This window comes from Opisthocomus hoazin, chromosome 2 (genome assembly GCF_030867145.1).
Source record: "Opisthocomus hoazin isolate bOpiHoa1 chromosome 2, bOpiHoa1.hap1, whole genome shotgun sequence".
NCBI classification, from domain to species: domain Eukaryota; kingdom Metazoa; phylum Chordata; class Aves; order Opisthocomiformes; family Opisthocomidae; genus Opisthocomus; species Opisthocomus hoazin.
This window is the reverse complement of record NC_134415.1, coordinates 125958817-125973024: the sequence shown is the minus strand read 5'-3', so window position 1 is coordinate 125973024 and position 14208 is coordinate 125958817. Positions and strand designations below refer to the sequence as shown.

Here is a 14208-nt window from a genome sequence, read left to right as displayed (position 1 = left end):
TCTGCTAGGGATTAGTCTAGACAAGACTAAGAGCAGGAGGACATATCATTTGATATTCCAGACTTGTATTTCTATATTTAATTGTACTTGTAAACTATCTTAAGTAAGATTATTTGCAGCAAAAAACATCCATTAATTTCACTAAAATTATCCAAAAAGGTATCACGTTTGGATATTGGCTCCCCATTAGTCACTTTTTGCAGTGCACATGTTAACTTCAGCATGTTGCATCTTGGTCTGTAAATCTGCCTGACTGGGGGACTCTGAAAACAGTCCAAACTCTTGGATCTTTTCCTTGCTCAAGTTGCTCTGTTAATGCTATTTAAAAGATGGATTATGAATCATTTAACCTTTTTCTAAGCTTATTCATAAGTCCAAAATAATATTTGCTTACTTCCATCAGATTTATTATATTTTAAAAGCTAAAATCACATAAAAAGCCAAATTACTATAATTTTAGGTACATATAGAGAGTTACACCTGCCACCTGGCTTCAGCCAGAACTCATTTTACTGCCTGCAAACTCCAGTGGAGAACATATGGTTTAACACCAGCCTTACGTGCTGTATTGGAGTCACTTAGAAGACTACCCGGCTTGCATTGCTAAAAGGTATTTGGACACCCAGTTATGCCTGCAAATATCTACCACCCCAAAATTGCAAGTACAGTTGTTATACTCTGCAGACAATGAATGTAGTAAGAGATAAGTGGCTGAAAATTTCAAAAACTGATGTTCTCGTTAATGTTGATATCCATCCCTTTATTTGAAACCCTCTGCAGGATTTCCAAATGAAAGCTACAAATGTTCTTCTATGCTGGGTACTCTTTTACTTTTCATCTGCTTCTACAACACGCTCAGTTCTGCTCAGCAAAGCACCAGCATCACCACTCACTCAAGACTGGGCATCCACACAGTTACGTTATGATTTGGTTCTGCTCTCTTCAAATAATGCATGCTAAAAATTAGCTATGTCCTGTAACTTCATGTTTTAAACCATTAACACACATTTAACAAAAATTTCGCAACAGGTATCAATGAGCTCCATAAAACAACAGAAAAGGCAACTCAATGGGAAGCAGCATGATTTTTGCAGTGACACAAGTGATTAGTCTCACTGTCCCTGTTAAGAACATGGTCCACCATCCATAAGAGTTCAGCTCAACTTTGTGAGTCAGTAGGGAGCTAGCACAGGTTTGTGCCATCAAGTTAGAGCCCTCAGACCTTCCAGACTTGGAAATAAGGGAGTGGGAAGCACCTTGCGGGAAAAACAGAATTGTCCTTTCTTTCCCAGCTACTGACTTCAAGAAATTTTACTAAAGGATGCAATAATCCCAATGGAAACAGCTAAAATTTTTAAATTCTGATGTACAGAGAAGTTAAAAGCAGTTATCTTTCTTAAAGCAGGATTCTTAAATATAAGCACAGGTATTCAGTGAAAGGATAGGAGGCAATGGGCACAAATGGAGGTACATGAAGTTGCATTTAAACAGAGGAAAGCACATTTTTACCGGGAGGGTAGGATACTGGAATGGCTGCAGAGAGTTGTGGATTCTTCGTCTTTGGAAATATTCAAAACCTGACCAGGCATAGCCCTGAGCACCCTGCTCTAGGTGGTCCTGCTCTGAGGAAGGGGTTGACTAGATGATCGCCAGAGGTGCCTTCCAGCATTCCTAACTCTTTTACCGCCATGCAGTGATCCAACATGTAAATTCACGATGCTAAACCACTGTATTAAATTTATGCTGTTTGCATAACATAAGGTGTTTATTGTTCAGGGCAAAGAATTATGTTCCTTCTTTCAGGAACTGTGCTCCTATTGCACAAATGTCTACAGAGAGGGTATAATCTGTAGCCAGTCTCAGGCTGTCAATAAACCAGAAGGGCAATAATTTTCTTCTCAAAAGAAAATAGAGGGACTATTCTTTAAATAACAACTCCAGCTTCAGGAAAACAAGAAGTTAAAATTTTCAAAGAAACTCAACCTTCTGAACAAACACGCTGCTAAACAGGGAAATGCAGCACACAAGTGAAAAGGTTGGACCTCCGAGCAACAGCTACAAGTGGGTCAAGCTGTCTTACGCACTCAGTACCGTAGCCTATATGTCAGTCATATTTCTGTTCAAATTTCAAAGGCTTTTGTTTGAAGAAATTACAGTGGTACTGAAGGGGCATTAAGGTGGCTGCGACAAGCCTGGACTTGTTGGATTCGCACAGACATCTCCATGTTGGTACATGCTATAATTCTGCTATTAAAGGTACAGGGAATTCTTTGACAAAAGCCAAAATATTTTACCGTATAACACATCCTGAAATAGTCCACTGATGATGACATAGTTACTGAATACTGATGATCAGTGAAAGATGAGTTAATGTGATTTAAACAATTTCTTGGTGTCTAATAACACAGAATGGACTACAGAAAAGACTATCCAGTCTGACTGCTCCAAATACAACAGCACTTACAATATCCTGATGAAGTTAAATTTGTATCCTAGGCAGTGCACAGCAACTAAGCCAGCTGGACTGCACGTTAGACACCATTTAATCTTCCCACTCCCTACTGGTTTTCAGCCAGCAGCGACTGCTGCCTGACACTCACGTTTCCAGCCACTCAGAGATTTATTAGTGCCACTAACAAAGGAAGGGATTAATAGTGGCAGAATTGTCATTATCGCTATTGTGTCACAGCAAAAGGTCCTGCTGTCACTGTTATTGTCTGCAGAAAAGAGCAGATCCAGAAGATGCACAAGTCCATGGGGCCTCACAAGATGCATTCGTGGGTCCTGAGCAAACTGGCAGACGAAGCTGCCAAACCACTCTCCATCATATTTGAGAGGTTGTGGCAGTCTGGGGAGGTCCCCACAGACTGGAGAAGGGGAAACATCACCCCCTATTTTTAAAAAGGGAAAAAAGGAAGACCCGGGGAACTACAGGCCAGCCAGTCTCACCTCTATGCCTAGCAAGATTATGGAGCAGATCCTCCTTGAAACAATGCTAAGGCACATGGATAACAAGGAGGTGAATGGGGACAGCCAACATGGCTTCACCAAGGGCAAATCATGCCTGACCAACTTGGTATCCTTCTGTGATGGGGTTACGGCGTTGGTGGACAAAGGGCAGGCAACTGACATCGACTACCTGCACTTGTGCAAGGCATTTGACACTGTCCCACGTGATGTCCTTGTCTTTAAATGGGAAGGACATGGATTTGACAGATGGACCACTCGTTGGGTAAGGAACTGGCTCGATGGACGCACTCAAAGCGTTGTAGTCAATGGCTTGATGTCCTGGTGGAGATCAGTGACTAGTGGTGTGCCTCAAGGGTCGGTACTGGGGCTGGTGCTGTTTAATATCTTTGTCGGCGACATGGACAGTGGGACCGAGTGCACCCTCAGCAAGTTTGCCGACAGCACCAAGCTGTGTGGTGTGGTTGACACGCTGGAGGGAAGGGACGCCATTCAGAGGGACCTTGACAGGCTGGAGAGGTGGGCCTGTGTGAACCGCATGAAGTTCAACAAGGCCAAGTGCAAGGTCCTGCATGTGGGTCAGGGCAATCCCAAGCACAAGTACAGCTGGGCAGAGTGGCTCAAGAGCAGCCCTGAGGAGAAGGACTTGGGGGTACTGGTGGATGAGAAGCTCAACAGGAGGCGGCAATGTGCACTTGCAGTCCAGAAAGCCAACCATATCCTGGGCTGCATCAACAGAAGCATGGCCAGCAGGTCGAGGGAGGGGATTCTGCCCCGCACTCGCGAGACCCCACCTGGAGTACTGTGTCCAGCTCTGGAGCCCCCAACATAAGAAGGACATGGATATGTTGGAGCGGGTCCAGAGGAGGGCCATGAAGATGATCCGAGGGCTGGAGCACCTCTGCTACGAGGACAGGCTGAGGAAGCTGGAGCTGTTCAGCCTGGAGAAGAGAAGGCTCCGGGGTGACCTTAGAGCAGCTGCCAGTGCCTGAAGGGGCTACAGGAAGGATGGAGAGGGACTTTTCACAAGGGTGTGTAGTGATAGGACAAGGGGGAATGGCTCTAAACTAAAAGAGGGCAGATTTAGATTAGATATTAGGAAGAAATTCTTCCCCATGAGGGTGGTGAAACACTGGCATAGGTTGCCCAGAGAAGCTGTGGCTGCCCCCTCCCTGGCAGTGTTTCAAGGCCAGGCTGGATGGAGCTCTGAGCAACCTGGTCTAGTGGAAGATGTCCCTACTCATGGCAGGGGGGCTGGAACGAAATGATCTTTAAGGTCCCTTCCAACCCAAACCATTCTATGGTTTTATGAACCCAATTTCAGAGCAACACTGGCCTCAGGTAGACTAGAGACCATACAAGAATAGAACTGTCTGTGCATAATCACCTTTGACACACCTGAGAGGTTTGGTTCCCATTGGCAAGAAGTGATAGCCCTCAGGTATTTACAATTCTTGTTATGTATTACTCTATGACCTTCCATTTTATAGGCTGACTTTTGCTATGTAGATAATTAAAGATAGTGAAGCTGGCTTTGCACTCTATGGAGTCAGTGATTTATTACCTCGCTACCAGAAAGGAAGAAAAGCAAAAATCCAAAAATGAAATATCAATTTCTCCAGGAATAACGCCGTCATAGGAGTTCGGTTCAGCCACCCGCACAGAAGTACCCAGTGCCCTGCCCACTCGGCCTCCAGCTCCTGCTGGAGGAGGATCACAGCACAGATCACCCAAAAGCCTCAAGTCTCATCTTCCAGCTAGGTAGGGACATCTTGGAGCTCAAGGACATCTCAAAGGCACTAGGCACTCCTGTTTTGGCATGTGAGTACAGTCCAAAGTCTGTGTTTCTCTCTAGACTAGCTGATAAGCCCCTTTATGGGATACTCAGCTGCTCTGCACAACAAAAGCAAGGAAAAGGACTTCCTCAATCCTTCTCCACCACAATTCTTTTCAAAACACCCCTCTTCTCACTTTTCAGAAATCCAGATTAACCCCATCATCTCTGCTTGAACGGGAACATCTGCATGCATTTTTTTTCCATACACAGAAAGAGAGGACACCATTATTTTTCGAACAAGAGGAACGTGAAAGAATAAGGAATAGAGAGAGATTATTTTAAAGCCAAAATACAACACTCCCATTGCTAACACCATGAAGTTGCTAACTAGCAAAATATACTCAGTTGCTGCAACTGTTAAAACATATGTGCAGGACTACATGCAGAGATATGAACTAGAAACACCACCACAGATCTTACTTTGTCCACGTAATTAACACTTTTAGCAACGACCATGATCCAGTCACAGAAATAGAACAGCTGCTGCTACAAAGAATCGTACCGTGCAAGTACTATGAAGATAACAAAATGCCAAAATGTGCTCACACACGGGTCCCACAGCCCACTTCTACAGAAATTGGTAGCAAAAACCCCTTGTGGCGGTATGCATGGACCCAGAATGATGCACAACCCAGCAGTTAGTAGATGCTCCCTCTCCTGAAGGATACACAGCTTTTTATCAGAGCTGCAGTAATTTTGAAATTCAAGAGAAATGGCTGCAATTTTATGGTTTGTCTTATGCAGAATAAGACTAAGTAACCTGATACCAATTTCTGGTTTTTTAGTGGTTTTTTTTTAATGTAGCAATAATTTAAATAATCTATTTTTATACAGAAATTAGAAAAGCAATCACAAACTATTGTCCCACAGAGAAGGCACAACTGAATGGGGAACAACATCAACTGTTCATGATCAACAGGAAGACATGACATAAAGGAAAAATATTTAAATCATAACTTCTTAATGCATTCAAAAGAATCTCCAGATTCTGTTGACACTTAATGGAAGCAATCTTGTTTATCCTACATGTAAATGTAAGGTAACTTTTTAACTATCTCAGTTTTCTATAAAACCAAGATTTAGAACAGAAACCAAATGAAGTATTAGGAGAGTCCACAAAGCCATTTGATCTCCCCTAGCTCACATAAGATAATCAACACCTCACACCACTGCAAAGGTCATATTGTGTTCTTGCTTAAATAATCTAAATTAACCAAATACAGACATTGCTGAAAACACTTCTCTCTATGAGTGGTAACAAAATCTCTCATGCGGCTTTCAAAGAACCTGTGGAACTGAGGAACAGATTCTGACAGTCTTATTTACATTGAAAAGTGACAAACATCACAAGACTTCTGTTGAAATAATGAAGTATTACACACACGGTGTAACGTCCTATTCAGGGGAATCAAGTACTTGAAAATTTCTCTCTTATGTAGTTAAAAAGGGGGAACCATCAAGTCTGTGTTACAGCCTAATAAATATTGAGAATGGTTGGATACACGAGCTTTTATGAAGGAAACTTTAATGTTTATTTAAGAATGCATGTTTATGGTTCAGAAATTTAAGTCATACTTCACAAGGTTGGAGAAAGTGTGAAAATTCCTTCAGTAATTTAAACCTACCTTGAAATTAATGAAAAATACACATTAAAGTTATCTCAGAAATACATTAATCTAAATATTGAAAGAAATAAAAGAAAGACCCCCTTCAGGGATGAGTATTCATGGAAAGTTTATTGCCATTATTTAAACTATGTATTAAGCTCTCTTTACAGCATTAATAACTATCACTGTTGAGCTATTAGCTACTAGATAGATAGTAAAACACAGGGATAGCTGAACTAGATTAACTAAACCAGTTCAAATAGTAATAGTCTAGCTATAACAGCAGGGAGATTTCACAGAATAAATGGATTGCAGCAACGATCAGAATACTTTCACCATACTCATACTTCCACATGAAGTGAAGAAATCCCAGGCATCTCCACACAACGCAAATCTTCTCTTTCTGTGCAAGAGGTAAGCGAACAGCTTGGCCCCCTGCAGCACACAGGCACCAGAGTTGGGAACAAAGCGGTGGGTAGCTCTGTTTTACTGATCTGGAGGATACATACATTGATTTGGGGTTTAGAACTAGCGTATTCTCAGGAGCACCCAAGCTCTTACCTTTACAAACATGAAAATCTCATGATCTTCCTGAAAGTTGTCAGTTTCTCCGAAGTTATTGTTAAGGGGGAACTTGAGAGAAGTTGAAGAGTTGGAAGAAGTGCTCTGGCTCCGACGTAACTGGAAATCTGGAGGAAAATGCATGTTGCTCTCAAACATCATTCCCTCTGTGTGTTTATCTTCCACGGTTGGGCTCACCACATCCATCTCCTGGTATGGGTGGTCTTCTTCAGCACCATGGTGAGATGAAGAAGAACCATCCTCCTCATCAGCCCCGTGCTGAGAGGCCACAGAATTATTACTGCTATCTTCTGAGCTCTCTTGGCTACTATCCATGCTCTCTGGGATACTAGTGATGGAAGAAGGAGACACTGGATCTTCATGGATATGCTCATAAAGATTATCTACTTTGTGCTCTTCAGATTCTGGAATCTCATAGATACTGGTGTTGTTCACTTTTTGATAAACATTGCTAAAGACCTGATCTTCCATGACTGCTGGCTGGTGAGTTTTGTCTGCCTTCTGGTACCTCAAAAGACTACAATTAAAGTGAGATGTTGACAGACAAACGCTCTTTAGGAGGACGCAGAGTCTGTGGTATGCTTTCTGAACGCTCTGCTACACATGGCAGATCTCCAACAATCATTTACTGAGAGCTTTAAATCAACAACTACACTTCCACTAAAGTAAAAGATAAGGCTGTCTCGCTTTTAACCCCTTTGTTGATCTTCCTGCTGGTAATTCCATCTTAGGAGCTGTAATCACTTTCTGTTCTTCCACATATAGCCTGGCCAAGTATAGTGAAAAACAGCTGAAGCACCTATCAGTACTCGAGAGCTATGATAAAAAAAAAATATGTATTCTTTCACAGGAAGTAAAAAACAGTTACTGGAAATCTTTTGTACATTCTGTGTAAAGAGGTGGAAATGCAGACTTCACCCATTTACTCATATTTTCAACACACAAAAGCCTAGCTTCAAGGAAAATCAAGGCAAAACTGCCTCAACAATACAGGCAATCATCTGCAAAGTTTCAGTAGTTACTCACAACATCATCAACAAATGATGATAATTTATAAAAAAAACTACCAATAAAAAAATATTACAAAATGGTATATCCACAAGAAAAAGGCATCAGACTTCAACTCTTTCCATTTTTGCCACTGTTTCACTTTAGCACCTTGAACCAGTCATTTCACACTTAGCGACTTCATGCTCTCATCTACAAACTAGGGCCAAAAATGTAAAAGGTCTTGTGAGCTGCCTTGGAATAGCAAACACTGAGTAAGCTTCAACTATTATTATGTATATTTAATATATCAATTACTTACAATCACATTTAGGTTATACATCTCCATGTCATAAGATATAGACCCAAGTTTCCACAATTGGGTCCACGCCACTTGACTTTAGCAATCCAGCCTTGCCTATGCAGTTCCTTCTCTCTAAAGAACTAAGGTTCCCAGAAAATTCCACAGAATCTAAAGTGCATGAATACTTCCAGCCCTCTTACAGACAGATACACACTCCAGAGCATCCAAAATCAGCAGCGCTGAAACTCATTAAAGATCCAAATCTGAATTTATCAAAGTTATGAGAACTTCCGAGCTTATTAACTAAAGACTTTTTATCTATATGTTTACTGCATCTGGATTATGTAGATCATTATGAGAATTCTCAGTATCTAATTATATTTAAGGGAAAAATAAAGGTGTTTTCCTCCTGACCCATCCCTGTAACTTTCCGAGAGGTAACTGCCACAGCCAGGTTGTATTTGTAAAAGAAACACAGAAGATAGGCTAGAGAGAAGGATTGTAATTCCAGCCATCTCCAAATGGAATGACCAGGGGAACACAGGCTGTTTCGCATGGTAGAGTAGCAGGTGCTGCCTGCCTGAGATTTATCATTTTAGTTTACGGTCATTATTCTTAGACTGAACAATCACAGTCACAAGCCAGTTTAATCATTGTGACAGTGAGGAAAAACACTGCAGCAGAATCTCAATTCCCTACACGGATCAGCCATACAGTACAAAGACACAGGTTAAGCACCAGAGATCAACGATATCTCTTCGCTCATGAGTGCATTTCTGGCCTGGTGCAACTCAAGGACTTCGAGGATACGTAACCCCTATCAAGGCCTAATTTCAACTATTACTACCCACAAATTCCTGCCTGGCACAAGTGGTCCATCAGCAAACAGAACGAAGCACATCTCTCCACTTTACACTTTCTGTATGTAACTCAGCCACAATTCGTCAGGTGGAAATCCCAAATAAGAGAGACTGAAAGGTGCTTTAATTTTTTTTAATTGATAATTTTACTTTTAAGAAAACACCTGCATTTCTTCACATATTTTGCTGAAATACAAATGTATTTCTATCCACATCTGTTCAATCTGCTCTGAGCATGGCCTTCACAAGCAACTCCCACTGCTCTTCAACCCTTTCTTACAAAGGGCACTTGCAGGATTTAATGTGCTGGGATCATAAAAATTCCCTCCTTAGTCACTGTGCTTACAATTAATTTGAGGAGAAGATAACAAGAACACATTCATGGTGCAAAACAAAGAGCAAAGTCCAGTTGCATGGTATTAATTAAATGACTGATTTTTTTTTTCCCCCTCTATAAAGAAGACATTAGCAGGATACAGCAGCACCTGCTGGAGGGTATAGAATATCACAGGTAAAATAAGGAATAAGAGCGTAATGTATATTTAAAAATAAATAAATACAGTTGATGCAGATTTTGTTAGTCAGAAAAGTGAGTTACCCACATTCTCCCTTCCTCTGCCCTCTTCCAAGAGCAAAGGAAAGTACGATTCAGCTCCAAGATCCAGACTTCACTGTTGTGAGGGAGCAATAAAGCCCCAGGATAAACTTGACCGTACTTGAGAATTTATCCAGGTGAAAATCAGGTGCATTTCCAATCACACTATATGAACCCACCTCTGATTTACAACCTTTACATTTCATCTTCCAGGAAGACAAATAACTTTTGAACTGTGGCGTGAAAATTATGCGATAACAAACAAGATCAAAACTGAGGTGCCCACATTATGCCCTGGGACACCATTGTCCTGGCCTGCTGCCCCAAGTCCTGTGCTGCTCCCCGTCTGTTCCCCAGCCAAAAATGCTTCGCTCCAGCAAATGAGCAGGGCTGAGCAACTGTGTGCACGTGTGTCCAGTGAAACTGGACTTCTCTCCTGCAGAGAAGTGAGAGGAAAGAGGTTGTATGAGGCAGGAGAGCAGAAAGAGGTCTCAGCACCACTCTCCTTTGGAAAACAAAGCCCTCCCACTAACAGTCCCAGCCCCACAGCCACAAGAATGGAAGATTACAAAAAAGAGATATCGCCAATTTCATCCATTCACTAAATTCCTCTGCTCCCAGACCTAGAAGGTGTTGAATTAATGTGGTAGTTAGTAACAGCAACACTTCCTGCTGTTAGTTCCATAATTCCAGTTGAGTAACTTACCATTGCATGTACCATCCATACCCATTTGAGCCATCTGATAACACTGGTTATCTGCTGTGCAGAAATACAAATAACCACATAAACTGTAAGCAGCAAAATTCATGTATGGACAAAGAATATGAGCATGACAAACAGAACACCTCATTTTCAAGATCTATTTTTCACTTCATGACTGCATTACTGTTTTTACTCTAACCTTATTCAAGCAAGAAATACTGAGTTAACCTGACCATAATTCCAGACAGTATACATAAAACACAAGTTACAATCAACCAGTAAGATCTCTTAGGTCTCACTTTTTGAAACTTTGTTTATACTAAGTTTAGCTGTCTATTGTTCAGTATTCAGATTAAGCTAATCACGGATTCTTTCTACAGTCCAACGGACAGCGATGGGCATGTCAGAGCATGTGGAAAGAATTACATCAGAAGGAGATGAAGTATATCCTGGAGATCGTCTTTATTACTTCAAAACTTGGTCATTCGAGCTCCCTGAAAGAGATGTCTTTTTAGACACTAACACTGAAATTCACCCACATATAGAAGGCTACAATGTCCTTTTGGACATCAAAACACACACTAGGAACCCAGATAATTGGTTCACTCCACAGATACACAGGGCTCAGTGCAGTAGCCCAAACACACAGATATTTATCAGTATTTGTTTGCTTATACCAGCATGATTTTACCTTAAGGACAGCAAACATAGGAAGGACCCTGACACACTTAGAAGAGCATGTTAAAATCAGACCACTGAAGCTACTACTGACACTGTATCTGTTCACCCTGCAACCCTAACAGAAATCAGCACCTCCAGCTTTGACTTATTTTAAAATGTCAAGCAGAAAACTGGCTTGTAAAGAAATTCCTGCATTGCTACCGTCAGTTATCCCTTACCTCTAGAGCAGAAGAAGGGGAGAAAGAAGAAAGAGTAACAAGACTGTCAGATCCCTAAACAGCATAACTCACATCTTCTCAGAGATTAATAACTAAAGGCAAAAAGCCAAATTATGCTATTTAATTCAGATTCCCAATACAACAAGACTTCTACCTGGGTATCCCTTTACTAAAGCCAATAGCTTGCATTTCTTCTAGACATTCCACAGCATTGGAAACTTCAACTTGTCCATCAGGGACACAAACAGCTTCAGTAGTTAACAGCCTTGTTTAGAAACAGCAACCTATTACTACGGGAATTTCTCAGGAGGTAATTTCCAGTTGGTTATTGCTATGATTTTAGTGCTTTAATTAAAAGAGTCCTCCAGTTTTATTTGTTCGCTATGAGGATATTTGCACACTTTTAGCAAAGAGCCTGTAAATCTTTCTTTGTAACCTAGACAAATTGAGGTCCTTCAGTTGCTTGCTCTAAACTATCTTTATCCAGCCATAAGAGAAGCAAGAAGATGCAATAGTTAAAACAAAACACTCGGAGTTCTTCGAAACAGCTGAACCTGAAACTGAATGATGGTAAACAACGGTTTTGATGTCAGGAGAAACCGAGGGAATCTTAGCATCCCATAGTGTCAGGCCTTTCATTTGCACTTAAGAGCACTTTTTGTAAAAATCATGACTGCTTCCGGCCATTCAGGATGCTGGTTTTACAAACACAACTTTTTTTTTTTTTTTCCTTTGTAAAGTTCAAATATTTCCAAAGCTTTGGAATATGTAGTTCAAGCACATTATCAAAACTACACTGTGGGCTCTGCAAGAAAGTCTGTTTATGGTTTACAGACGTATTACAAGAGAGTTGCAGTAAGAACACTTCACTTTGTTTTCACTCCTGACTGCACTAAATACCTAGATGAAACCAACAGCAACCAAACTGTCTTGCATCTTGCTTTTACTTTCTGGTTAGCAACGCTTCATCTCTTCACAGTTCATAAACGGTCATGATTTATTCACTGCTGATTCTGCACTAAACATCATGAGGAAGAGACCTTTAACCCATGTTCAGATCTTTCAGGCAGTGTCTGTGTAGGCTACTTTGCTGTTATGGCTCCGTGCTTTCTGCAAAAATGAGTGACTCAAGTTGCTCTACCCAGTTCCCCCTGCAGCCACTAACACTCACAGACCTGTGTAACAGCAGCAAAAACAAAATACACAGAAAAACCATTTCAGAAGACCGTGGTTTGGTAGAAGACTTTGATCTCCACACTGTTTCACACAGGAGTCGGCAACATGCTTGAAGCAGTCCTCCAGAAATACATTTGTTGCTCAGCTAACACTGACCTGGATTCTCCAGTCTTGAGGAGCTGGCTCATGAATTCAGGAGCAGCAGTAATGGTGATTCACCTTCATCCACATTTTCCTTTGCTACTGACACTGCATAACAGGCATATTTAAAGCCAACATATCAGCTAATTTGGCTCTGCATGCCAGCCACATCTCCACTGGGAACTAGGCAAACAATAGAAAAATGATTTGCACAGGACACTCAACTCATGTGATCAACAGCTTTTAGTTGTGAAAAATACCAGGAGCAGTCACTATCAACAGGCATTTGAAAACCTGCTTTACCTGCTGGAGGGCCTAAACAATTATTCCTGATTTGGATGTTTCAAAGCCCTTTATTCATGGTCTTCCAGTTCCTTTTACAATACTTTGTTTGGTTTGTTCTCCAACTCCATTGTTGGAAACTCCTTTAGAATACCCGAGAGCCTAAGAAAGATTGACTTCTAATTCACCCAGCTGCTCCAAGGAAAACATTTTTGTTTGCCTTTAAAATCTGGCATCGTTTCAACATAATTGTTTACCTCTGAAACTAAGCACCCTTAGTAAGCCCAGCAACCCACCTTCAAGCTTATTTGCAGTGGAGGCTCTGGTAACCGAAACAGAGAAGACTGAGACACCACACTGCTCCATACCAGCCCGTCCTGCAGCCTTAGGGATAGCGTTCCACAGACAGTTTGTGAAACAGCATGGTTAAGAGCCCCATTTTGTTTACAGCCTCCATATACAACCTATTCTTCAGATTAACTGGGCATTAAAAGCTTAAAGTCTAATACAGTTTAACAGCTGTTAGTCATCTAGCCATTTTACGGTTTTATGAAATGTTTTCCTATTGTTTTCCATCTCATCTATATAAAGATGCACCAGAACACAGTAAAAGACTGATTAAAAGACTGCTCAACAAAAATGATCACAGACATCTCTGTCACATGGATAAAACTGAGAAAAAAAAAAAAGGAAAAATAAAGGAAAACGTTTCTGTTCCAATATTCAGTTATTTTAACTCTAAGTAATGTCAATCCCCTGCTTTTTCTTAAGAAAGTATCCGAACTGTTAAGACAAGTATCTGAACTGTTCATGTGCCACATCTAGTGTTCATCCAAATAAATAAGGAGTTGCTCCCCCTCCACAACACTGCCAACAGGAGGGCATAGTTTCCCATCCAGAAATTAAGTGTTTTACTAAACCTAGCCAAACGCTGAGAACATTTTGAAGTTGCCTGCCCTTTACTTCCTGTCATTCACTGAAATCCACTGACACAAACAAATGCGTGTAACGGTTCTCGAGCTGCAAATGCTCAATTTTACCGGAGCAGTAAGTCTGGACAGCTTCTGGCAGGATTTAGTACAGTCTAGTGCTTAGAAGAACTGCAGTCTAAAAAGACAAATGTGGGGTGAAATACAACACGGAGAGAGATTAATGTAAGGAAAGGCAAACATCTTGGTAGTTCCCAGCTGCACTTCTCTCAATGTGAGTATACATGCAACTCATCCATTTCTTGTAGGCACACACTGCAAATGGAACCAAGAGCTGTA

The 14208-nt window shown here is 41.2% G+C and overlaps 1 protein-coding gene across 1 annotated transcript in view; it reads right to left on the bottom strand.

Moving 5' to 3' along the window:
* The window catches only part of CLIC5 (chloride intracellular channel 5), a 95371-nt gene extending 87907 nt beyond the window's left edge, over positions 1 to 7464 (bottom strand). Inside the window, exon 1 of the mRNA XM_009945281.2 lies at positions 6973 to 7464. Within this exon, the coding sequence (XP_009943583.1) occupies positions 6973 to 7464 (492 nt within the window). The remainder of the gene's footprint in view (positions 1 to 6972) is intronic.
* Between the last annotated feature and the right edge of the window lie 6744 nt (positions 7465 to 14208).